Source organism: Neopsephotus bourkii, unplaced genomic scaffold, assembly GCF_033783945.1.
Source record: "Neopsephotus bourkii isolate Nb327-2 ecotype Australia unplaced genomic scaffold, CSIRO-AGI_Nbou_v1 NB_1655, whole genome shotgun sequence".
In the NCBI taxonomy this organism is placed as follows: Eukaryota; Metazoa; Chordata; class Aves; order Psittaciformes; family Psittacidae; genus Neopsephotus; species Neopsephotus bourkii.
Window position 1 is genome coordinate 7,946,262 of NW_026902129.1, and position 27,275 is coordinate 7,973,536.

Consider the following 27,275-nt stretch of genomic DNA (forward strand, 5'->3'; position numbering starts at 1 on the left):
TCACTGTAGCAACACAGAAAGAAGACTTCATTTATACCTTGCTTACCCCAAAGAAAAATAAACACCAGTGTTCATTAAGTCTTAAACATCAATCCCAGCTCTTACATGACTATAAATTGGGGATATCACTGGATGAACAATAAAACACTCTAAATGATGTTTTCCTAACACTGCACCAGCTGACTCCATTTGAAAACTCTGTTCCATAGTCTTTTGTAGGTTTGAAACCACAAACAGTTTCATTTCAGTTCCTCTTAAAGAAGAAATGACCAACGTATTACAGTTCAGCTTTGGAATTATTTAGAATACAAAGTAAAAGGTTTGTGTTTATTTGGGTTTTTTGTATCATGTTGCAAAAGCAGAAGCCCATGAAAATGCAACTCCCTCCCGTCACAAACAATGCATAGACAGTCCAGTCATGGTTTAAAGAAGGCTTGCTATAGTACAGTAACCTGAATAGTCATAGATGCTGTAATATAGGTGAGGTGTAGCTCATGATGTTCACTGTTTTTCCTGTTACACAGTGGTGGACTTGTCAACCCTGGGTGAAGGTTGGACTCAATGATTCTAAGGGTCTTTTCCAACCTGGTTGATCCTATGATTCTATGGAAGTAGTACTACAAATAGGTCTTCCTTCTTTTGACTCAGTGCTTAGGGACTCACCTGAGATGTGGCAGACACAAGTTAAATCCCTCCTTTCCCCAAAGGATCTGACTCTGTATCTTCCAGAAAATAAAATCATCACCAGGCTGCAGAGTTTCAGAAGGAAAATGAAGATGAACAGTGCTTTCTGCCTCTTCCTCACTGTTGTTCTCTTTGCTTACATATTCCCTGGTGTACAAATTAAGCTGCTTATTTCTTAGGGAAACATCTTAATCATAAGACCAGAAATAGATTTTCTGAGTGCCCTGTAACCAGGTGAATGCTACAAATTTGGGTTAAACTGAGAAATTATTAGAAGACATGGAATAGTCACTTTCTTCCCTCCTCCTGCCATAGAATACTAACTGTGCTTAGGGCATTTTCACCTGTAGCACAAGATAAAGGTTCATGTGTTGTCATCAGCCTAAGTTAATTCTTCCTGTGTCACAAATTAACTCCTTTGGCCCTTTCTACTCCCCACATAGGGTGAAGTCACCCCAACACAGCACTGCAAGACAGTAAATGCTTCGAAATGGTGCTTAGAAAATGTGTCACTTTGGCTTCTGAAACCAACATTTTTATTATCTTCTCCTTTTTCAACTGAAATAAAGCCTGAAAAAATAGTTGCAGATAAAATGCAAACTAGGTTAAGTGCTGATCTGCAAATTCAGTCAGTAAAAAAACCTGAGCTGTTTCTCCATGTGAGCAGCCTGGCCCATGAGCACAAGCAGCAGTTTTATATCCTGCTGCCTTGACTGCAATGATTTCCACCCTTTCAGTGTGTAGGTTGTGCTCCACCAGCAGCAGTTACCTACGGTAACCCTTGTGTACATAAAAGCGTGGGTTCTTTAGCAACCAGTCCACTTCAAAGCCAATCTAGCTATGCTTCAGCAAGCCTTCAAGACAGATACATGCACTTAAAAGGGACAATTATGTTTAAGCTAATTCCGCTTAATGCCACAATTTCATCATTAAAATATATGCCAATAAGCCAAATTAACATAAACATGATTCAAATTGTTTAAGGCCACTTGCATGATAATGCTTGGGCAGTTGCAACTAGATTTATTTAGGAATTCTTTTCTTCTTTTGGAGCAATTTTTCCCCTAAAGGATAAGGACCTGATGGCTGCAGAATACGAGTAGTTTCCATCTGCCAAATGCACAGTAAAAATGGAAACAATCAAGACAAGCAAGACAATTCCCAAATTAAATACATGCTACCAACATACAGCTTACCTACAGGATTCTTACAGGATGCTGTCTTCACCACTATGGCACATGAATGAGGGTATTCTTCCATTTTGGAATGTGTAGAGGTTTATTTAAGACTCGGTGGTGTCATTCTTTTTGGCATAAAATCATCTCATTAGCAAAGTATACATGCCAAAGGGAAGAGTGAAGCCACAAGCAGCAGAACTACTTGTCACATACTTGCTCTTGGGTTGAAATATCATTTTTTAAGAGATGCTAGCAAAGATTTTCTGTAAAATGCAGTTGTTGTATGTTTTCAAACATTCCTGTTTGAAATTCCGGTGATGTTGGATGGCAAATTGAGTTCCATGCTAAAGAGAACTTACTATGAGGGTTCCATAATAATGAGACTTCATTGGTCATAGTCACTCATTGAAGAAAGACAATAAAGCAAGAAAACTTGTAAAAACAAACCAGTTATGAATCTCATGGTAAGGGTTTAGGAAGGACAAGAAACAAATCTGAGAGCCAACAAGGATTCCTTAATCGAAAAAGCTTAGGAACCACCTATCTAAAACAAGACATAGATTGAAAAATAGGATATGCATTATTGATTTTGAGGCACTCCTGAATAGCAGAGGAAGATGATCAGCTTATTTTTGCTTTCAAAAAGGCAAAGTATTATATATTCATGAAGTTATTTTCTTACACTTTCTGCATAGGCACAATCATTACAGGAGCACAATCACGACAACCAAAAAGGACGGCGGAGATGTATCAGTGGAGAAAGAAACTTTAAGGAAGGGTTCAGAACTGGGCATGAACTGACAGGAGCCTGGGAGCTGTGGTCCTTCTCCCTTCTGCTCCCACCCATCTGAACAAACAGATACAAAAGGTCATTCACACAACTCAGAGAAGACAGCATTTGAGGCTTAGTAGGACTTAGGTACCTAAAGGCAGAATTTCTGGTACGTGGTAAAATACCTGCTGTAGAGAACACTGTTGCAGAGAGCTGGAGAGAGGACCCCAAGAAAGGCATTGATATAACAGTAATGGGGTTACTTGGACAACACACAGGGGATCTCAAGTTCTAACATTTAGAGAACTCTGTTTATAGGCCTCTGCAAAATGTGACTCATTTACTCAAAAAATCCTTACGAAATCAAGTCTAGAAGTATCATTATTTTATAAAGAAGAAGTCAGCAGAGGCAAGCTGAGCAATCTTCTCAAAGCCAGTGAGCTGCTGTTCTGGAGTGTTCTCAATCAGTAACAATAAAAACGTGAGCTCCAGGGCTTGCTCATCTCTTAGAGGATTGAAGCCAAAAAAGAACTTGACGTAAGCAGTTACAAAATGGGAAGTATACATATACTCCAAGTGAAAGCAAAGCAACACACACAAGTTGAAGAGTGAGTAACTGCCTAGCAAGGATCTTAAAGAACATACTTGTTGCAAGATTTATTCAACTACCTGAGGAACTCTAACCCTTAACCTATAGAAAGTGTTGTTTGAAATAATTACTCTGATTTCACTGTGACAGTGTAGAAGATGAAAGAAAAAAGGCAGGGATGCAGAAATAAGACTGAGCAGCAGAAAGGAAAGAGAAACAGCTTTACCTTACTCCTGGTTATCCTCATGGCTGTGCTATGGTCTGGAAAAATTCCAAGCTCTGAGAAATGGAAACAGAACAGGTGGGTTAAAAAATTAGGAATGCTTAGTAACTCCTTCTAGTTTAAACTCATCCTTAAACTCCAAAAGAGAAAAATACCAGACAGAAAAGGAACCGAATTATGATTTTATTAAACAGAATGTAAACAGTCATTTGAAAACAAAGGGCAATGCAAATTGTTGTGTAGTCACACAACATTCCTCTTGGATTTGAAGTTCACCAGCAGCAGTTCCACCCCTTTTGAAAGTACAGCCTGACGTCTGGGCTGCTCAGCCTGAGCAGCTGCTGGAGCTACAAAGCCTGTTTTCATCCTCTGCCAGGATGGGAGTGATATGGCTTCCCAACCCATCCAGGATCCTGTGTTTTTCCTTTCATATTACCCTCCTTCTGCTTCAACAGACTACTGCAGAAAGGGAACTGAAGTTTGTGGTTGCAGTAAGTAGCTCTGTTTCCTATTTTGTTGCATGGAATATGGGGAATTTGATAATGGCTGTCGAATCAAACAAGGTGTGTAGTAGCTCTGCCTCTTTTTTAGACTTAGGAATAACTACTGCTGCCCTTCTGCTTGCTGAGTTTAAAGATACAAATGCCTCTGGAGATGAGAATTTTCATCTCCTAATGCCTACTTATTCTTTCAAGATAACTGAACAACTTAGCTTTGTTGTAGACACATAGTACAAGGCAGTTAAGAGATCTGAGGTCTAAGTTTGCCTGTTCTTGCTTAATTTAACTGACACTCTGGTGCATATTCTGAGAGCTGGTGATTATGGCCTACCTTTTCTGTGCTTGAAAGCTGAAGCTTATGATGTTTCAGAAGTTACCACAAAACCAAAAGTAATTTCCATTTCAGAATAACTGAACTGGCACAGCAGTATACTGAGAAACAAAAAGGGTTATTTTTATGTAGAGATTTGAGATACATGTTGCCTTAACTACAATTAATGAGGCTGAAAATGGACTTTTATAGGGGAATTTTGCTGGGCCATTTCTTATTTTAAAGTAACTAGACACTAACTCAGTGTCACCTTCCCCAGAGTTCTCAGGTGAAAGACAGATTAATTCAATGAATTAGTTTAGATTGTGAAGACAGCATCATAGAATCATAGAGTAGTTAGGGCTGGAAAGGACCTTAAGATCCTCCAGTTCCAACCCCCCTTTTTATTCCAATTTCTTTTTTTAATAAGAGGTATTCTGCTAAAAATATCTAAAGGGATCTTCTCAATACAAAGTTGTGGAGATTGGAATTCATAGTCATAAATAGGAATTTTAAGGTCTGCTTCCTCCTTTCTCTATTTGAGACATTATGTGCACATACAGAAAACAGACAGAAGTACTGTGTCCAAAACATATCAACTAGCTCCACATAAAATACTTCACATCTAGGTGTCTGCTGGCTGCATTGTAGATGTGCCGCTTGGAGAGAGGCCAGAGAGCACAGGAAAAACCAGTTCCTACTCCTGCTCAGGCTTATGGCTCCAACAGACACTACACACAGCAGGATTCTGTGTATAGCAATATACTGAACTGTTGTTTCAGTGATAAGAGGGAGAACAGGACACACAGACAAAATCAGGTAGTCAGAAAGCCTTGCAGAATTAGCTCTATGAAGGGAAGGAGACTTTTATTGAACCGTAGCTGTTCTTGTGTTCTAACAAGCACTGGGTTTGCAGAAAGACTTACAGGAAATGCTCATCATTATGGAGTTAGAGGCTTCTTATCCAAAATCAGCTTCTTACCACAACTACACGGCCACCTACCAAACAAACAAACAAACAGACATGACATCATTTATTTATAGGGTAGCTTATCCCAATTAATATTAAAATAGAGGTAAATTCCATTTAAACTGTCTTCCTTTTATCCCTGATACCTTCCTCAGACTGACCAATCTCCCTAAAACGTTACAACAGGTTTATTCTTATGATCAACATACATCTCTTTTAACAAAGCATGGTTTCTGTGCGTTCAATTGAACTTTGCCTTCTGCACTCATGGACTGGATTTTCATGGGGACAGAACTGCTAGCATAAATAAATCGGATAGGAATTGGCCCCAGAGCATTTCAGTGGTATAATGGGATATAATGACTGTGTGGCTACAGTTAAGGTAAGTTTGAAAGGCATCTTCCTGCGATAATTCAATAGCCATTTTCCAGCTGTACTCTGCAACTTGCTATATTTTCATCTGAGAGTATTACTGCATTATGAAAGTGTGTCATAATGGCTTTTTAACACTTTCTTAGCAGAATTGCACAATATAAAATCCATCTGCAGGGGAGTAAAACTCAGCCAAATGTTCCCTTTTGCTCACTTCTAGAGCTGTTCTGTGCTCCCTCTCCTCACATTTTCCATCTTTGTGCTGATTCTCTGCATTATGATTACTGGCCACAAGTCCATTTGTCTGAAAACCTCTAATTTCAGACAATTTGTCAAAATGCTCTCTCAGTCTTCTTCCTCACATGTACGCATCAATCTTCACCATAATTCTTGCACACTGAATTTAAACTAGGCAGAAGAGAAGAAAACAGGTAATACACAGGACCATCGATTACCCAACTAGAAATGAAATACTGATTTATTGCTTTGGTATACAGAAGTTTTGACCTCTCACTTCTGCCTCTGCACAGGCATGCATTTCACTTGTCATATATACAAAGAGGTGTGGTTTCTGAGGTGCTGCGATTTCATCATGTCTTTCTTCTTGTAACTCAGCATAGGAAGTGTTGTCTGAGCATGTTATCTGTCTGTTTAATCAAGCCAAGCCATTTGGAAACTTGACTAGACTTGCTCGGTATTCCTATGGTTTCCCTGCACTGGCAGTATGATTGGTTCTATTTCTCTCTTGTTTCTTCACTCCTATTGCTGGCTTCAAAACAAGTCACCTTTTTCTTTTAAGTCGGGTCTGTCAATGAAAACATCTAAGTTTTCTAAGTAAAATAATCCACAGTAATCCATGGCATTTCTGAATGAAGATGTTACATATATTACCAATGCCTTACTCTCAGTTCACTCTCTCCCCCACACCAGTTTTCTTCCAACACGATTTTTCATCTGTGATAACAACAGAAGCAAATGCTGGCCAAAACCTGAGTCCTGTGGCCACTCTGATCTGAAGAGACCACCCTCACCAAGTTACAAAGAGCGAATGGGAGTATCCAGACACCAAATCAGGTTCAAGCTACATTAGAGTTGAAGGAGAGGGTATTTGGTAACTGTCCATCTGTTCCTTTGGAGAAGTGACTGAGGTGAAGCACTGCAGATAGACAGAAGTGCTGAAATGAACTTGCCAAACAGGTCTGCTTTGTTCTCTTCATGCACATTCTCCTTGCTCTCGCTTTCTTCTTGGTTTCTAGTATCTTTTCACCTTTTATGAGGCCTCCTTGTTCCTTTTTGCTCATCCTGCCATGTTCTGTCTTCTGAAAGGTCAGGAAGGCAATGTGTAGCCCAGAAGCAATAAATGCTGCAGCACATATGCTTTTAAATTAATTTGAAGCTTGGTAGGGATATATTTTCTTTCCCTAACAGTATCAGGTGTTCTAATGAAAAATACAAACTTCCAAATACACAAGCTCTTCTTAAAGGCTTACACTTTCTAACAAAACAGTCCATTAAAAAGTAGCAATGACTGAACAAGTTAAGCCTTTTAGGTTAAATGGTTGTTCATAAGGTCCCTGTTTCATTTCCAGCTACAGCTGAAGCAAGGTCACTTTCAGGAGTAGCAAGCAAGAAGGAGGTCTGAGCGCAAACATCAGTTGGAAGAAAAGCTTAGTTCTTCAATTCCTAAAACCAGGGTTCTGCTCTTAGATGTCATTGTTTCTTTCTTCCCAGTTCCAGCTTAGTGTTAATACCATATTTCTATGTCACTGTGCAATGAAGATGCAGAAATACAAACAAGGAACTGATTTCTATTTTGTGTGGACTTGGAGAATCAACACCCTCCACTGCTTCCATTTCTTAAGGTTACAAAGAGAGAAAATATTTTCCTTTACATCTCCTGCTCCCCCATAGATTTGAATATCTTTTGATCTCAACCTCTTTGCCCTCTAACCTCTGTTCTGGCTTACTGAAAGATTTTAGGGTTTCAGTGATGTGACTGTGAAATACACACTAAGGGTTATGTCGCACATTAAGTATAAGGTATTGTAAATCAGTATTTAAAATCTAGCACATTTTCAGTAGTTTTTCACTGAATTCACTGGCCAAGTGTTGATCCATTGCTACATATCTCCTAAAAAGAAATAATAATAGCCATTTCGTCATGTCAGTTGGTTTGAGCAAGTGTCAGTTACTCATTAAAATGCTTTTCTGTGAAGTTGGATAATTTAACAAGTATGCACACACATTGCAATTGGGAATGTAACCTTCATTCTTTACAGAGGCATCAGCTTGTCCAGAAAAGCTAATGAATCCTACCTGACACCAGTGTATGCCAGCACGTCAAACCACCAAGGAAACAGCAGTGACACCAAAGTCCTCCTCTCTCATTTTTCCCCCATGCAACTGAATCAGACAGCAGACAATGTAGCTCTTTACTTATTCTCCTGTTCAATAGAGGTTCACTAAGAAATTGCTATTGTAAACCAAATGAGATTCCAGATTACTAAGAAAAGAACATGCACTGAATGAAAAATCACATAGAAAAGTAAAGATAAAATCTATAGTAAAGCTTTTATGGACTTTTTTTGCTTTTTATGAGTTCTCATAAAGGAAAAGGCGTTTTGTTTTCTTGAAAGTGCAAATTCATGTTGATCAACATATTACTGAAAAGGGTGAAAAAACCTCCTTGATTTCCTGAAAAATATCCATTTTGGGTTAGCCACATCTGCAAAATTCAGCTAGCAAAGCAAAATAATAATAATAATCAGTTTTCTACATGGTTCTAATGGTAACATCCACTCTAGCAAACCTTGCTGTCTACTATAGAAAGTGAACAGAGGGAGAAATCCAATTGCATTTGCCTTCAAAGGAGAGTATTTTCCATCTCTGAAGCACCTACTCTAGTGCAGGTTTGTCCACATTAGTGCAGAAGGCTGATGGAAAGGGTGTATGTTGTAATTACAACATCAAGCCACACTGCTTGTGTTTACTGTGGAAAGTATAAACATAAAACCCCAACCAACCAAACTAATATGTACAAACCTCTGGTGTTAGGGCAAGAATGATGTGGCTTCATAAGCCAATGGAGAGTATTCATTAAATCAGGCTACATCCCAGGCTACATCCCAGTGAGGTATTACTGAATAAATGTGAATAAATGAACACATACACCATGCTTCCACATTGTTGCTTTATTCTGTGAAGTCAAGAATGAGGTTGGTTATGTGAACATTGATACAAAGGTAACTTCCTCAACAGTCTCAGTCAGCACCTGGGAAGATGGAATGGAGCCCCGTGAATCTATATTTCAGCACTGCCTTTCACATGAAACTTCTGTGACTTCATTTTTCTAATCCCACACCTAACATGCTTAGGGAGGGTAATTCAGAATTTGTCAGAACTGTTTAATTTGGGAATTTTACATTTTTTGGCTGCTGGAATAAAAATACAGAAAGACTCATATAAGGTTTCTGATGTAAAAATCACAGCATTGTACATATCATGCTAATACTCACCATGCTGGAGTGTCCAGGGTAGGAAAGCAACCATACCCTTTCCTCTCACGAGTTTAACACACAAAATATCCTACAGACCTTCAAAACTATTTTCATACATGTATGTAAAACAATTCATAGAATCACAGAATGGTTTGGGTTGGAAAAGACCTTAAGCTCATCCAGTTCCAACCCCCTGCCATGGACAGGGACACCTCACACCAGACCAGGTTGCTCCAAGCCCCTGTGTCCAACCTGGCCTTGAACACTGCCAGGGATGGGGCAGCCACAGCTTCTCTGGGCACCCTGTGCCAGCGCCTCAGCACCCTCACAGGGAAGAGCTTCTGCCTTAGATCTAACCTGAACTTCCCCTGTTTCAGTTTGAACCCATCACCCCTTGTCCTATTGCTACAGTCCCTGATGCAAAGCCCCTCTCCGGCATCCAATTAATAAATATTAAGTAAGATAACAGTGTAATGCTTATACTTTTATATTTTAGGATGATTAAGAAATCACACATAAAATCCATGTGTATATGGAATTACTTTTAAAGATACTGCTATGAAAGTAGTTACCAAAAGTTTCAAGTGTCGATGCCAAAGTAATTAAATAATATGAGCACATCAATAACTTGCTTAGTATTCAGAGGTGCTGAGTGTCCAAAATACAGTCAGTTTTCTTGTCTGGCTGCCTAGATATGGATGTCATCTCAGTATTAACATCTTGGCTGATTAATTTTATGTTCTACGAGGAAGATCAAAATTATGGCCATTCTGAAGGGGGCCTACAGGGATGCTGGGGATGGACTCTTCATTAGGGACTGTAGTGATAGGACAAGGGGTAATGGGTTAAAACTTAAACAGAGGAAGTTTAAATTGGATATAAGGAGGAAATTCTTTCCTGTTAGGGTGGTGAGGCACTGGAATGGGTTGCCCAGGAAGGCTGTGAATGCTCCATCCCTGGCAGTGTTCAAGGCCAGGTTGGACAGAGCCTTGGGTGACATGGTTTAGTGTGAGGTGTCCCTGCCCATGGCAGGGGGGTTGGAACTGGATGATCTTAAGGTCCTTTCCAACCCTTTCTATGATTCTATGATTCCTATATAATTATACCTATTCTTGTGTGTACAGAATGTACTGCAATATTACTGACTAGGTTTCTGCAGACTCTCCAGAACATTCATCTGAAAAACGGCCCTGCAAGGATAATGTCTGCTTGACTTATAGCTAGGTAAGGAAGGAATGTTACCAGGAATTAACTCCATTTTTATTGGTCATATTGTTAGGTTTTCCGACATGGTGATCGAACACCAGTTGTAAATTTTCCAACGGATCTACACAAGGAAAGTGAATGGCCCCAGGGATTTGGACAGCTTACCAAGGTACGTTGACTTATTTAGAAGAACTTATATATACTACTAAAATAGGAAGTGGGCAGATTTTTTATGCATGTCTCAGAAACATCAGCAAATCCAAAGAACTGACAGTTGGTATTAGCCACATCATGGAATTCATAAAGATTTTTGCAACATTACCCATCCAGCTTCTGTTAAACTGAAATCTTGGTCATCATGGCCTTATAACCCTTCCTAAAACCCACAGTTCTATGACAGTGTGTCTGCATTCACTTAAATGACAAGTTTAAACGTTGCTTACACTCATGCTTACAAACATTGATGACGTTCTAATGACCGTTACGCACTGGGCCCTGTGACAGGGCAAAGGGATGAAACCTGCCCATCAGGCCTAGTGTCATCTCATCATTTGACTGGCAAACATCTACTCACAAAACAAGGGAAGTCTTGCAGGAGAAGGCTGCTTCAGGGGACAGTGTGTCTTCTAACAAGGCTGCTTTCAGCCCAGTTTCACAAGGATGCAGTGAACCTGCTTCTTGCCCTGGAATTTCAACATCAAGCTTTACCTCTTTAACTGTATTTGACACATGAAAGTCTAGCAAAAAGAGAGGCCAATGTATTTCCTAATAATAATTCAGCATGATGCAGAAGCATGAATCAGAGACAGTTCAGCATTTACTGTCTGAAGTGAGGTTTGAAGGATCTGTAGAACTCAAGACACTCAGACAACAGGTTACTATCCCCAGGGACATGGCTTGTGTTGAAGGAAGACAGGAAGTTCTTGCTTTGGCACAGACTCTTTTTGAGAGCTTTTTGCTACTTTATTACCTTTTTAGCAACAGTAAGCAAGAATGTACTTCTCCAACAGCTAGAAGTTAAAAAGCTCAGCTCACAGCTTTGGTAATGAAGAAGAGGAAAGACGGTGTGCAATCTAAGACAGCTGCAGGGGTACCAAGGCAAATATGGAAGAATGCTACTTGAAATGCAAGCCACAGATTATCAGTAACAATAATAACTACTACATTATCTATCATCCTTTCTCAGCTCTCACTGACATACATTTTAAAGAACAATGCTGATCATTAACGACTCCAGGAGTGTCTACAGAGCTATTGCTCTGCAGCAAATGTATGTGTATAGAATCAGGGGCATTGCTTTTCCTGCAGCAGATGTTAGAGCCTGAGTGCTTCAGGATGTATCATTTTTTCATAGCTAAAAATTAGTATTTCTGTTAAAAATTCTAGATCACCTACAACATACAGAGTTATGCTGGGTTTGGCAGGGGTAGAGTTCATTTTCTTCAGAACAGCTGGTGTGGAGTAATGTTTTGGATTTGTGCTGGAAACAGTGTTAATAATTCAGGGATGTTTTAGCTACTGCTGAGCACTGCTTGTAGAGTCAAGGCCTTTTCTGCTCCTTACACCACCCCAGCAGTGAGCAGGCGGAGGGTTCAGAAGGAGCTGGGAGGGAACACAGTGGGGACAACTGACCTCAGCTGACCAAAGGGATATTCCATGCTATATGGCATCATGTTCAGCATATAAAGGTGAGGGAAGCAGGAAGGGGTGGGGTTTGGAGTGATGGCATTTGTCTTCCCAAGTAAGTTAGGTGTGATGGAGTCCTGCTGTCCTGGAGATGGCTGAACACTTGCCTGCCCATGGGAAGCAGAGAATGAATTCCTTGTATCGCTTTGGTTGTGTGCATATCTTTTGCTTTACCTATTAAACTGTCTTTATCTCAAGCCATGAGTTTTGTTACTTTTAACCTTCTTATTCTCTCCACAGTCCTGTTAGGGGTGAGAGAGTGAATAGCTGTGTGGTGCTTAGCTGTTGGCTGGGCTTAAACCACAACACTACTACATTACGCAAATGGTTAATGATTGCTTAGAAAGTGGTTGCTGAAGACAAGAAAGAAAACAGAAAATGAACTTCTACATGAAGATCCTCCAGTCACCTTAATCTAATAATCATCTGTATGCTTGCCTCACAGACTGGAATGCAGCAGCTATATGAACTTGGACAATACATGAGGGAAAGATATTCCAGCTTTCTGAACAGCACATACAACCGGCAAGAGGTACATAGCAGACTGTCTGGAGGACATTGTTCTGGCATAGCAGAACCAAGGACTTGTGCTAGATAAAACCACATCATCATATTCATTTCATTAATGGAAAAATTAAGGTAATAGAAGAACATTTTTGAAAGTCAGGCTTTTATGTCAAGGTAAAACGTAGACTAAAGTCTAACTTTCAGCTCTTACATTCAGCTTGGGTCTTCAACTGGCCAATTCTCCAGGACTGAACAGCTCCAAACCACTGAATGAACTGGCAATTTATACATAATGACCCAGTATTCTTCTACCCCATTGAAAGGTGAATGCATCCATGTAGCATGTCACATACTTCATCCTGTAAAAGAGGGGTCTAACAGTTGTTCGGATGTGCTTGTCATACAGTACAGATCATTGTGGGGAAGATAACACTGCCATTTTGGTCTATACACGAAGGATGCATTGATGGAAAAAAAACATAAAAAACACAGCTTTGCCATGCTTCCAAGAGAGATTCACAATTTTATGTGTCTTTATTCCCCAGGTATAGCAGATGAATCACAGAATCATTTGGGTGGGAAAAGACCTTTAAGATAATTGAGTCCCAACTGTAAATCTAATACTACCAAATCCACTGCTAAACCATGTCCCTAAGCACCCCATGCACATACATCAATGTTCCTCTGAATCTCAGAAGATGAAAAGCTTCCTTCTTTTAAATCATGCTTTCTTATTATCCTCAGTTCAGTCTGAGGGTTAGGTTCCAAACTGAGAGATGCTTTGGCAATTCCATTTAGCTAAACGCAGTACGACCCTTGAAGGCTGAGTTACAGTTTCACTGTTTTGACTTTATGCAGAAACATAAAACTGAAACGAAGGAGCCAGGATTGATAAGTTGGGTTGAATTTCCTTATTCTTTTTGTTTCCATTTTATTTGTAACTTTCTGCCATTCTATCTTCAGTTTTACATCCAAAGTACAGATTATGACCGCACCATTATGAGTGCCCAGTCATACCTTTCTGGCCTCTTTCCACCAACTAGCAGCCAAATTTGGAACCCTGAACTTCTCTGGCAACCCATTCCAGTTCATGTCATTCAAAAATCAACAGATCGGGTGAGTACTGACCAAACACTTCTTGTAATGCCTTAAACTTTCTCAGAAGTAAAAAAAGAGGGGAAAGGGGGGCTAAAGTATGTTCTTGTTCTATTCTTTTTGAGTTCAATGGAACAGAAAACATCAACTGCAGCTACTGGCTGACAAGCGTATCATAGGCGAGCTGTAGTAGCAGCATGAAAGTCCTCCTTCTGTAGTTGCAGAATACCTGAATTGTTGACCACACATTACCATTTTCAAGGTACAGCTCTAACATTTCTCCTGGGAAGGACATTTTTGGGCAGTATTAAAGGAAAGTTGCCCTTAACCTTTAGAGAGGACAAGTGCTTTTCTAAGCAGCGATCAGCTAGGCAGACCTCCCCTACTTAGGAAGTTTGCTCCATAGTTTATTCAAGCAATGGAATTTTCACCAGCCAGTGTAATGGCCTTTCAATTATTACTTTCCTCTTCTGGTAGCACTTAGGTACCCTAATTACAGACAAGGGCCTTTTTATGTTCAGCACTACACAAACATTTAATGAAACCCTGGCACTTGCCTTGCAGTTCATAAGAAGAGCAGATCTACCTGAATAAGGTCTTGTAGAAATATTACTGTATTGAGCCCTCTCTGGCTGACTCAGGTTTAGGTTTGAATTGCAGTGGCTCCTGTGACAAGGACTGTGTAAGGAATAGTGTGTTGAACAAGGACAAAAAGTTACTGAGTCTAATGACATAAAGGCTAATTTTCTTCTGCCTTTGAGTACAGAAATTGACGTTAAGGAAATGTTTACAAAAACCCTATTAAGTAACTGCCTGTCCAGTCACCGACATCACAGGATGGACTCTGTCATTAGGGGGCGGCTGTACCTGCCTCCCATTGGCATTTCTCCATTCTTGGAGGCCATACTTGAAAGCAGGTACAGAGAAAAAGGGCTTCCACAAACTGGATTAGGCACAATGTGATTCAGCTTCAAACGTAACTCCATCCCTCAACAGAAAAGAATGCTGTCACTGTTATTTAAATGTGGGACGCTAGAGGAAGTTCTTTCACCAGAAGACCAAAAAAGCATCAAAGTGGTCAGAGCTCTGGCCAAATAAAACCTCAAAGCCCTTAGGAGAATCACAGTGCTGCACAATGACCTGTTTGCAGAAGGCAAGCTCCTTTGTAGGAATCGCTAGTACCTCGTCACTGCTGCTTCAGGACTGGGTATTGATGTGTCACTGAAACACACCCCTGCAGCAACCTAGAATTCCTGTTAAATATGCAAACCACCTGAAAAAAGAAACTGTTCCCTTGTTAAGCCAAGCAGATGTTTGAGGGTATTTTCAAGCCCTAAGCAACACAAAATGGGAAGCTGAGGCCAAGTGGAGTCCTGTAAAAAAACCCTAATCATAGTTCATTTTTTCAGCCACTGAGATCTATCGAGACCTGACAGGCACCAGTACTGAGTATTGCATCATGAAGCCAAAGGGAGTGGCTTCATTAATAACACCTAGAGGGGGATAATTAAGCCATACAGCGAGAGAAACATTTATTATTGTGTGATTAAACAACATTGCCAAGTTTCATATTGCAGCTTTGAGACTTCACCTTCCAGTGTGCTGCTGTTAACAGGAAAAATGCACCCTTGGAGCTCTGTTCAAGTGCAAGTGTGCCAGTGTCAGCTGGTGGCAAGCTTCATGTTGGTAAATCAAAGAGAAAAGAGGCATGCTCCAAGTGCAGCCTGCAAATGTCTGCCCTGAGACAGAGCAGAGCTTCTTGCACATACAGAAGCCATAGCTATTCAGGTTAATTTCTCCACTGTACACTAAGTCACGATTTATATGGTTATAGGATATTAGTGCTGGGTCAAAAATGCTGTAACGATGTGACATAAAGTGCTGAAGTAGCACAAGCTTATTTGCTCATTGTAACTTTTCACTGACACTTCATGCTGGAGCATGCATCATCTGTGATGCAAATGGCATAAGGTATATTTACCAAAGCATAGAGTTTCATGGACACATGTATGTACACATGGTTCAGCTCAAATATGAACTACAAGGTAACTTCGTAATGCATACCCTTGGAGTTATTAAAAGTGAACCATAACCCTAAACGAGAGCAGAGCCATTAGGCTCACAGCTTTTTGGTATTTCAGCCACACGATTTACTTGTCACTCTTGTTTCGAGTTCTGTTCATTAAGTGGTACTTAAAATGCTTACCATAATGTGCCGCTTACCTCCAAAGAGATGAGAGCAGGATGTATAGATGCAGAAGCAATTAAGATTCCATACCAGGTGGAGGCGAGCCGCATCAGAGGGATTCTGAAATTAAGAGGGAAATTGTAGCATTTTAAATTCCTAATCATGGATCCTGATTCATTTCCCAAAGCAATCCTCTGACAGACATGCATAACCGCTTTTTGGCAAAACCAGTTAAACTGATGGAAATTGAGCTGTCATAGACACAAGTAGCCACTGAAAGTCAACCCGCCACAGCCCATTGCTTATGTTAAATGAATTCATGACCAAGGAACCCAAACAAATCATTATGGAGTAGCTGCAGCACAGCCATGAATCTATCGAACATACTACATCAGCAATCTCACCAACACAGGAACCAGAGGCATGTTGATTCATTCTAGAACTATTCTAAGCTTACTTCTCTTGTTTCAGAGGCTGCATTTTCCTCTGCGTGACTGTCCCCGTTTTGATGAACTTCAGAATGAAACACAAACATCAAGTGAATTTCAAAGTAGAATACAACCATACATGGTAAGACAAAAGAGAAAGGAATCAAAATCTAAGAAGGAACGTAACTCAGAAGTTACAGAATTGCATTGTTTCCTTTTGCTAAAATGCAAAAATAAAGTCCTGAGGACTCTCTTAAAATCACAAATTTAGACCAATAGAGTCAAAAAGTGTGTTCAATATTCTCAGGCATTTCTCCTATTTTTCTATATTAGTCTTTGATATGACATTAACATTAATTTGCTGAGACTACTTAGAGCTTCATGTAGTGAAAGTGCCATGATGGGAGGGGAGAAGACAATTCTGGATGCAGTGATTTTAATGGGCAGCACAAAACCAAGTCTAAGAACTCTGGTAAATCTGAGCCTTGGGAAGGTTTATGCCTTCTTGCTGTGAAACCTTCTGAAGTTGACACTACAACAGAGAACTAAAGCTTGCCCAAGCTGGCGAACACTCTGGCCTATGCAGACTTCTCTGAGGTGCGTTTTGGATCCATCACAAGACATGCCACAGCCAAGAGATTCAGAACTTCCCATCCCAGTGCTGCAGCAGGATGGAGGCACAAGGATGGTGTACCTGCCTCAAGCAACTATGTTCTTGATGATAACAATTGTTCTGGATAGCGGCTGCTGCTGCTCTCCTGTTTGCCTACCACGCACTTCGTACGAGCACAAATCTAACAGGGATCTTGTGCTCCTCAAACCCTGACAGCACATGTACATAGGGAAGTAAATGATGACTTCAAAGTCATCCTGTCTTTCAGTTATTAGTAGGAAACAGGTAACATGGGAATAAAGCACACTACGGAATCCCTTTATTCTTCTATAGCGGCATGCGGAAAGAATCCCTATGGGAACTATTGTGGAACTATCACTCAGACATTCAGCTTCCCTTGGATGGCAGAAGGAAAACCTAATTTCCTTTTCAATTTCATTTTACCCCACCCTGAATATTTTCCTCAGCTGTCTTTAATTTTGTATTTCCTCCTCACCTTTACTCTCATTTTCCTTTTCCCTCAGTGCTTTCCCCCTCCTTATATCTGAAGCCTTGAGGGGACTGAGGTAGCATCTTGGAGCAGTCAGAAAAGGGCGAGAAGAGTGCAGTAGAGGAAGCACCAAATTTATCCACAGCAGGGCTGAAAAGAAGTGTGTCTGAAATAGAGATCAGTACCTTGAAATGGTTACAAAATCAAATCTGCAACAAACCTCTGCTACAGGGGTTTCACTGGTGTAAAATTAACCGCTACTGTGTTTTTGGGTTGGAAATGTATCTGGATGCATCTATGTTCCATATGTATTACTTGTGGTATACTTTGCACTTTTTTTTCCACCAGGATTTTTTACAAACGATGGCAGTTAACACAGGACTCGAACTAAATCATCTTAAAATACTGGATAACTTCCAGCTCTGGAATACATACGACACTCTTCACTGCGAGGTAATAATAAGGCGATAGAGAAGGAATAACAGCACCAAGTGGTGCTTCTGTTAAACCATGGCCATGTGGTTTCATAGGAAGGAGTTGCCTTTTCTTCTGGATTTGCCCTTTTTTATTATTATTTATTGAAATCTAATTCAGAGCACTGGTAAAGGATAACCCAAACCCATGGTTTATAGCTCAGGAAACTGTTGTTTCCGTTTCACGTTTTACCCTGAAGCACTGATACTGAAATCCATTCCCTTTATTCCCTCCTTTTCCTTCCCAATAAACTGCTATAGAATCGAGTGTGCTGCCTATGACATATTCATGATTTTTAACAGGAAAAGGAAATAATTTGCTTTCACCTACCAACAGCTAACCATCAAAATACCTAGATGTTGAAAATGAGAGGTAAGATTGTAAGTTACCAGTTAGAAAATTAGGAGACAATGATACCTACCAGTGAGTAAAATCAGACTAGCCCCAAGCATGGCATGGTACCATCTGGTCCCAGTCATTATGAGCAGCACATAAAGGCTCTTGAACATGCCCTCTAGACACTGAGGCACTTAAAACACTGTAAGACACTGTCACTATTACATGACTGGAGAGTGACACTTGTCCGTAAATGGCCACTGATAAAACTGGCATCTGGACAACTCTATGGAAGGCAGGAAAAGCTGGATCCAGGTTATACCATAAAGACAAAGAGGAAAAGAAGATAAGACATGTCTGCAATCTTTCACACTAGCAAAACCAAACCCATATACCTATATAGAGAGAACACATTATACCGATAAAGGATTCCCTTCACAGCTGTTCTCCCTTTTCCCATTCACTCACTTCAGGCTGATCCCACAAAGTGTATTTCAGGGCATGCTGGTGAATGATACCACACTTGGCAAAGAACTGCAGGAGAGCCTCAAATAATCTAAATGTAGTAGTGTGAGCATGGGTAATAAGGCAGTAGAAGGAAAAACCCCATGATTTTGTTTTTCTTTCTCACCAGGGTATTCACAATTTCACTCTCCCTGTATGGGCTACCAAAGATGTAATTGACAAGATGGAAAAACTGGCAGAATTGTCCTTATTATCACTATTTGGGATTTATAAGACAGAAGAGAAATCACGACTGCAAGGAGGTAAATATAAAATGCCCAGCTCTCAGGCAGGAGGAGACAATGCTTACAGTAACATGCAACATCCTGTCACCTTCCTCATGCAAAACAATTGATACAGAACCTTGGTTTGTAATTCTGGATACTGGATGCCATATTAAGCACCAAAATAAGTGCTGAACACTGGCATTTGCATGCAGGAGATATTGAAAAGAGGTGTAAACATTAATGTCTTTAATTATCCTATGCTTTTCCAGGATTTTAAGAGTACTGAAATTCAAGGGGGAAAAAAGTAAGCCCTCATTGGTATAGTCATTACTTGTCTGATATTAGGTTAGATTAAGTTCTGTTTCTCCAACATTTATTCCAATCGCTTCCTGATCTTTGATTGTTCCTTTGATGAACTGGTTATATACTGTGCCAAAAACTTGATAGTACAATGACGGCTCTCTGAGAGACAGATAAAAAGCTGCTGCAAACCCGTCTGATCAGAACAGAGAGATTCAAATTGTTTCTAAACTGCAAGAACTGGGAATACTGCTTACCTCCAAAACTGGGGTGCATAGGCTATGCCCGTTCTGATACAACTTCAGGACACAACCCAGGGATTTCTCATATGATTCCCAGGTGTCCATGAGCAGTAAACCCAAACAAATGAGCTTGAATATATGCAGGATGGACCATTTGGCGGTAGTTAGAGCCTAGCACAGTTTTCACTATTGCAACACTCCAGAGAACGATGGAGAGGAGGTTTCAGCCTAACAAAATTGGAAGTGTCATTAGCTCCAGTTCTCAGGATAGTTCTAGATGGTTTCCTCTGCAATACCTTCTTTCTAGTTATGAACTTGTAGTAAGCTAAAAGAAGAGTATAAAGGCTGAGTATATGTCTTCTGTTTGATATTCAAAACCTTTTGCCTTTTTGGTGTCTATGCAAATGTTGTATCTTCACTTTCCTCTTGCTTGTTCCCATATTTTAAAGGTGTCCTTGTGAATACTATTTTAAATAGTATCAAGCAAGCTGCCAATTCTACAAAACAAAGAAAAATGGAGGTCTACTCTGCAGTGAGTATTTTCATCTTTCATAAATCTTGCTATGATTTTACCAGTAAAAGACCCTTGAAGAGAATAATCTGAGTCTCCCTGTAAGTTAAAGGAAAAATAGAATAGAACTGAATTCAGATAACAAGCTGAACACCAGTCATTACAAGAACACAGCAGGAGTATGGATCTCAGTTACAGTCAACCTGTATTTATTAAAGAAAACTATGGGGTTGATCATCCATTTCTGCACTTGAAAAGGGTCATGCATCAGGAAAGATGAGTTGCATCTTTCCTGAAGTGCTCCTAACCCAGAGATGCTGGCAAACAGCAGAACTTCAGCTGCACCTCCAAATCCTCCCTCTGCTTAGGAAGGGATGACACACAGCTGTGGGTTCTTCTTTTATTCTTTCAGAGAATGAAGACAGCCATTTGGGTCAGACCAAGATCCACTTTGCACATTCATTATCCTGTCTCTAACCATGGCCAAGAGCAGGGAAGAATGTGAGAATAATGCCAGCACAGAGTGATGCTTCCCCTGATACAACCTTCCTGCAATCTGTGGCTAAGGGACTTCCTGAGATAGAATGTCTGTGTGTTTAATAGCTCTTGACAGACTTTCTTCCATGAATTTATCTAATCCCTTTTTGAATGCATTTACACTTATGGCCTCTGCAACATTCTGTGGCAATGAGTTGTGTGTTAAAAGAAGTACTCCATTTTTTATTTTTTAAACTTAATATTGATTTAGCTCCTTCCCAGCATTTCTTTTGTGAGAAACAGGGAATAATCATTTTTTTGCCCCTTTTTCTGGGTCACTCCTGAATTTCCTATTTTCTGTCACACCTCTTCCATCTTTCCTTTTCCGAGACACAGTCCTACCTTATTTAATCTTTCCTTATATAGAAACTGCTCATTACCTTAAATCTTTCTTGCTGCCTGTTCAACATGTTTTCTAGCCCTACTATATTCTTTCTGATAAGGAAGAAGTGCATCCAGAATTTTCACTGCTGCTTTAATGCCCTGAGGCCAAGTATACATTTATTTTTCAAACTAGAAAGTTCCAGATCCTGAATAATAATTAAAACATGGCTATTACACTATAATATAAATAAGCCTTGCAGATATATATATAAAGATGCTTGCAAAATTTAGACAGCAGGCTGTTTGGACTTCCTTCAGCTCCTCCTCCTGGCATACCCTGCAAGAGGAGGGATAATAGGGAGAGGAAGAGACTGCAGCTGGGTTGGTAACCGATTCCATCAAAACAGAAGCCAAACTGAGATTTTATTGTGTAATTCCAAACAGAAGGAAGAACAGTTTTTAAAGTTCTGCAGTGTGTGTGGAGGACAATCTTCGTATACAACTATTTGTCTGGTATTCTTATTCTATCTAAAAACAAGTACTTGTATCTTCACTTGGAATGCCACAGGATATACTACCTTATGCTGCCTTAACCTAACACCCCTGAAAGGAGTAGCAATATGCACTGAAAAACTAGATTTATTACTCAGGCCACATCTTGCTTTCCTCCAGTATCTCTGTTGCCAAAATGTTGCCAGATGGTGTAAGACACATTGTGCAGTAACTCCTTGAGAATGCTCCTGCTGTCTGTAGTAACCTGTTAATGTGGTTTTCCCAATGGTGAATATATTGATTTATCTTGATTTCTACTCCCTCTCTACTCTTGTCTCATTACTCTGGATAAATGGACTTTCAAGGATGGGATTTTTTTTCTTTCCAATAGCATGACACCACAGTTGGGGCCCTCCAGATTGCTCTCAATATTTTCAATGGAAAACTGCCACCATATGCTGCTTGCCAGTTCTTTGAACTCTACCAAGAAAGTAGTGGGCAAGTATCTTCTTATGTATGCAAGAACAAGGAGTGTTTGGAATCGGTTTCCCCTTTCCCCCAAATCATTTTCCTCTCAAATATTGTTTTGAACTAATAATTCACTGAGTAGTCAATAGACATAAAGTTAGATTAAAACAGGAGGAATTACGTTTGATGGATGCACCTGTGTGCTTTGAAAAACAGGAAGAAGAGGAAAACAGGCCTTACTAGCAGGAAGTAAATGTTAACATACATTTTCCCAATACTTCAAATGATAGCAAAACCATTCCCAAGACATGCCATAAATCCCAAGGTATGCCAGTTGGCTTAGAAGACCATGGTGCTGTTACAACTCAAGGAACCTTCAGAAGGACCTTTTGAGCTTGCTAGTGATCTGTACATAATGTAACCAGCACTGGTAAAATGGGCGTTGCAGATGTCTTCCCCAAAGCTGCCATTCTTTATGAACAGGTTCCAGAGTAGGATGTTTCCAACATTGTCTCTAAACAGGATAGCTTCTATTTAAGAACCTTTTCAAAAACACCTTTTCAATGTTGTTCATCAGGCGGTACACTATTGAAATGCATTATCGGAACGACTCCTCAAAGGCTCCTTACTTACTGACCCTGCCAGGATGCACCTCTTCTTGTCCACTTGAGAAGTTTGCTGAACTAGTTTCTCCTGTGATTACAGAAAACTGGTCAAAAGAATGTGGGAATAAAGACAAAATGAAAGGTAGGGTAACAGCTCTGTATTTCCTACACAAGATACCGAGGCTGAAATAGGATCACTGGCTCCAAACTTTGTGCCTTTCATACAGGAGGGAGATCTCCCTTTAACTAGTGTGGACCAGCTTTACTATGGACAGGGAAAGCCAAGAGAAATTAAATTTCTCTGAAAATGTGAAGAGCAGATCTGCCCAGCAGTGTGAAGGAAGTGTTCTTAATAGCGTATTCACATAAGGAGCTACCAAAAGGCCATGGCCAAAATTAGAGCTCTGTTTGCTGGAAAGGTCCAAGGGAAGTACGGGTGCAGGTGCTATGCAAGGAGCCCTGTGCATGTTGGACACATCAGACCCTCTGTAGATGTAAAGCAAAAATGGCTTGCACATGCACAGTAAGACTGCTGTATCTGTATTGCTGGCACAGGTATGATGTTCTGAGGACACCTTAACCTCCACTGTACAGAGTGCAGCTCATCCACGCATACAGAGCAGTTATTTGCCTCAAACTACCCACAGCTGATAACCTCTTCCTGCCTGAGCACTGTTTCCAGGAGGGAAGTGAAGGGCAAGGCAATACATGCTACTTTCCAATCAATAGTCCTGGTATTTTCCCCTTCCTGCATTTATTCAGTGTTTTGCTGACCCCTGATGAAATGCTTTGTTTTCATTAACTACACATGCTCCCTTCTTGCCCTGTGAAAACAGAGGAGAAAGATTAAGGCACAGGAGAAAGAAAAAGCATAGATATGCATTTCCAGGTATATGTTTTTATACTTGTGTTGTGTATGTCAGTTAATGCAGGCCACGTGATCTTGGCATAAACATTACCAAATGCAACTCTATTTCCATTGTACATTTGTACATTGTACATTTGACTGTTTGTCTAAAATAATATACAGGTATGTCTTTATCAACTCACTTTGCCTTTACTCTTTTTCCTTCACAGATATTTTTGTTGGCTTTGATGTTGCTGTTGGCTTGTTGTTCATCTTTGACCTTGTGCTGCTCTACCTCCTCTATCATTATGGACGCTGCAGGCGCAGAAACAACTACCAAGACATTTAAAGGGGAGGTAAAGAAAAGAAAGAGAGAGCAGCAATCCATTAAGTTAGTTATATCCCTCAGTTTGCTGTGGCCAAATTAATCTCCAAAGCATATTCCAAAAGTCTGAAGAGCTGAGGTATCTGTGGCCTAACTCCTAAACCTCTAAACATCTGCAGGGAGAAATAATGTAGAAATACGTTATTGCTAAGAGTTCACTCTTGTAGGAAGATGGAATTACTTCAGTTTAGCGCTTAGGTTTTCTACTATTATTAATCACTCTGAAGTTAAGTAGTGGGGTGAAGGGATGCTATTGCCTATGCTTTTTCTTCTCATATTGCCTATTACTATTTGTCCCTCTGCTGCTCAACGAGTCTCTTGAAAATCACCGTCTGTAATATTTTCCTTACATCTTATAAATGGCTATTTTCTTGATGCACAAGGGAATGTTTTCAGTGAGCAGAAGCTGCAATTACTGTGTGAAAAGATTCAAGCCAGTACTTGGGCAGACTGCTTCTGCATTTATTCATGCAAATCTATGCATGAGTTTTGACCTTGGCCTTCAGCTAATAAAGGTCTGCAGCCTGCTTTTCAACAGCTCTGGTTTAGTGCCTTGTCAGTGTTAAGAGTTGGACACAATGATCTTAAAGGTCTTTTCCAACCTAATTGATTCTATAATTTATTTCTTTGAGCCACTTTTACACTAATTCCTGAGGTATCACTCTGTTTATCACCTTTCATTTTAATTTACAGTAACACCTTTAACTCCTTGTTCTGTTCAAAATCCCTTATGTTAGCAAGACCTGCACTGAAAGTAAGAAAACAATGATTCTGCTTTTTGTATGCTCATCTCTTCCGTGCAATGTATTTTGTTTAGATTGTAAGCTCCTAAGGGCAGGAAATGTGTTCCCATAATTGCTCTCTAGTACCATAAACTAGTATCATAAGCACTAATATTGCTGTATAAAATACTGCTTATCATCACACGTTTCAAGGACTGAACCAAGATGTTTTTATCCTGTAGTCCTGCAGAGGATACTGTGAACCACATTGCCATGGAGAAGCCTTTTTATAAATCAAGGCAACTATACAGACAGGTGATAACAGCAGGTTCAGCCCAACAGATATAATGAGCAATCATGTTCAGGCTAATGAGTCCTGTTTTGGTGCAGAAGTTTAGATGGAGCTGCTTAGCTCAGGGATAGAAGCACCCCATCAATGTGAACAGGCAGCTTCTAAGCTGACTTTGATGCACATCTGTAGCTTGCAAGGTGGAGCCTAAGAGCTTGGGTCAACTACCACAGACCTAGAGATCAGCCCTCTATATTACAGCTATGGACACAGTTAAAATGTGCTGGAGTTAGGTGTATGATATTAAATAGCATAAATAAAAGTAGCAAAGGCTTGTGGGAATACAGCACTTTGCATTTTCTTGTAGTTACTCCAGCTACTGAGGTGTCCATCTTTTGAGGCAGTATTCCCACTCAGTAAAGTTTTTACTAGTATCTCTGACATTCCTATTTTATCTGATTTAAGAAATATAATCAAGTGATGGACTTGATTCTTACATGGTAAGGATGTTTTATTGTATAACAATTTGAGGGAAAGCTGTCAAAGGATAAAAGGCTATCCTTAAATCAGATGTTTTGGATGTACAAGCTTCACATTGTAACTAGTAGCTCTTATCCTCAGTGCAAACAGTTAAAGGAATGTCTACATTGCAGTCAGAAGTGTTACAGCAGCTCTAGGAAACAAGCCTGGGCTGGCTTGGTTAGTATTAGCAGTTTACTCAGAATAGGGAAAAGCTCAGGACAAACTACAAAACTGATCCTGGGTCCTGTATATGTATCTACTCAGTGATTACCTGATGCTGAGCTCTGTATTACCATGGTCACAGTGCTGCTGGTACTCATTGAAGGGTATACCGAATATGTCTTTTACTAGAGGCAGTCAGATGCTTGACAAGTGAAGATGTATCACTGACTGATAATGTACAGTAAGAACTGGCTGTGAAATAGGAGAAAGTCAGTTGGAGTCCACAAAAAAAAGAATGGGGTATGTTTTATCCAAAATTGGTTCTTACAAGAAGTACATCTGGACAGAAAGTAAAATGTGAAATGTTTGAGATATCTTCTGTGGGTTATGCTTCTCAAGCCTAAGCTGTTACAGAGGATTTCAGGAGATGAGGTAATTCTAGCTGTGGCAGGAGCTGTCATTAAGTAATCGTATTGTAGGTACATCTTTTTGTTAACAGTCATGCTTGAAAATGTCCTTTAGAAAGGATGTAGCAAACACAAGTTACGCAGAATGTAATGGAGAGGTTCATATGATATAACTTCACAATTAATGAAGGAACAATAAAGATGTAATACATTAGTAACGTAGGCCCTGAATCTCACTTATAGTAAAGATGCTTTGTCTTGCTGTGATTAAATCAAGCCAAATTTCTCCAATGGAGTAAAAGGTTGTGTCAGACAAGCTTGTGGATTTCTTAATTTTTCAGCCCTATTTACAATTTGCTTGGTATAATTTGCAGACTGCTTGTGACTAGAAAATATCTCCAGGCAACTTGTAGCACTGCAATAAAGTACATTATAGAAAACCGTTCAACTGCTGCAGTTGTATTTAAGTAAAAAATAATGGAGCTTTCAGTGTGCCCAGAGTTCCCAAACAAAAGTGAATGTTCAGGTTTGTTCCTTCTCTAAAAACAGATTTCTAAAGCACTGATGCTTTGACATAACTAACATGATGACAAAAAGCTTTTCCATTTGCCCTCTAGCAGTTACATCATCTGCCTCTATGATAATCATGGTGGCAACTAGAAGCTCTGCAGCAGGATTTTCTGGTGCATATGGTAGACAGCAGTGCACACACAGCACTCTCCAGCTCAGTCAGCAACAACCTCTGCACTGATTTCATTCTGGAACTTGTTTGTTCACAGTCCTGGATATTGCCCACACTGGACCAGTACAGCAGTGCTGTCTGGCTTCCAGAGTAACACCAGTTCAGTCTGGAGCACTCATGTTCATAGAATTATAGCGTGGTTTGGGGTGGAAAGGACCTTAAAGCTCATCCAGTTCCAACCCCCTGCCATGGGCAGGGACGCTTCACACCAGATGAGGTTGCTCCAAGCCCCTGTGTCCAACCTGGCCTTGAACACTGCCAGGGATGGGGCAGCCACAGCTTCTCTGGGCACCCTGTGCCAGCGCCTCAGCACCCTCACAGGGAAGAACTTCTGTCTTATACCTAACCTGAACTTCCCCTGTTTTAGTTCATGTGTACCTGTAATGTAGGGAGATTTGATCCTAATTATAGCTTTTTTTCCCATTAAATACGTTTGCTTTGGTGTGGTAAAGATACAGAAAACAGGATAATAAACACACTCCATTAAAAAAAAATAAATCTCTTCAGTCCAAAAAAATCTTCAGTTTGGATTAAAAGACAAGTTTATGATTGTAATTTTTTCTCCAAAACCAAAAATGCTAAAAATTCTACTCTACAAATAAGAGTAAAGACTAACAATGATGCAGTTTGACAGTGATAACGAGGATAGGGTTGGATTATTCTTCAGCATGAATTTTGGCCCTTATGAATCCATGCTGAGGTGATGTTAGCAATATTGCCTAAGATTGTATTCTTGGCATAAAATAGCTACAACTACTGTACTCTTTAGAGTATTTCTTATCAAGCTGGGGAGGAAAGGTAGACATTTAGCTATAAATGGCTAGCTTTATTGATTTAGACAGTAATGCTTCTTCATCACTAGTTGCCAAGT

General features: G+C 40.0%; 1 protein-coding gene across 1 annotated transcript; it reads left to right on the forward strand.

Moving 5' to 3' along the window:
• Nucleotides 1–3,571: 3,571 nt before the first annotated feature.
• LOC133223794 (prostatic acid phosphatase-like) lies at nt 3,572–26,101 on the forward strand. Its single transcript, XM_061374834.1, has 11 exons — nt 3,572–3,937; nt 10,375–10,470; nt 12,433–12,519; nt 13,458–13,610; nt 16,249–16,347; nt 17,657–17,761; nt 18,753–18,885; nt 19,841–19,923; nt 21,647–21,753; nt 22,301–22,470; nt 23,406–26,101. Exons 1-11 carry the CDS (start codon nt 3,824–3,826, stop codon nt 23,522–23,524), a joined length of 1,266 nt encoding a protein of 421 aa, XP_061230818.1. The 5' UTR covers nt 3,572–3,823; the 3' UTR covers nt 23,525–26,101.
• Nucleotides 26,102–27,275: the final 1,174 nt, after the last annotated feature.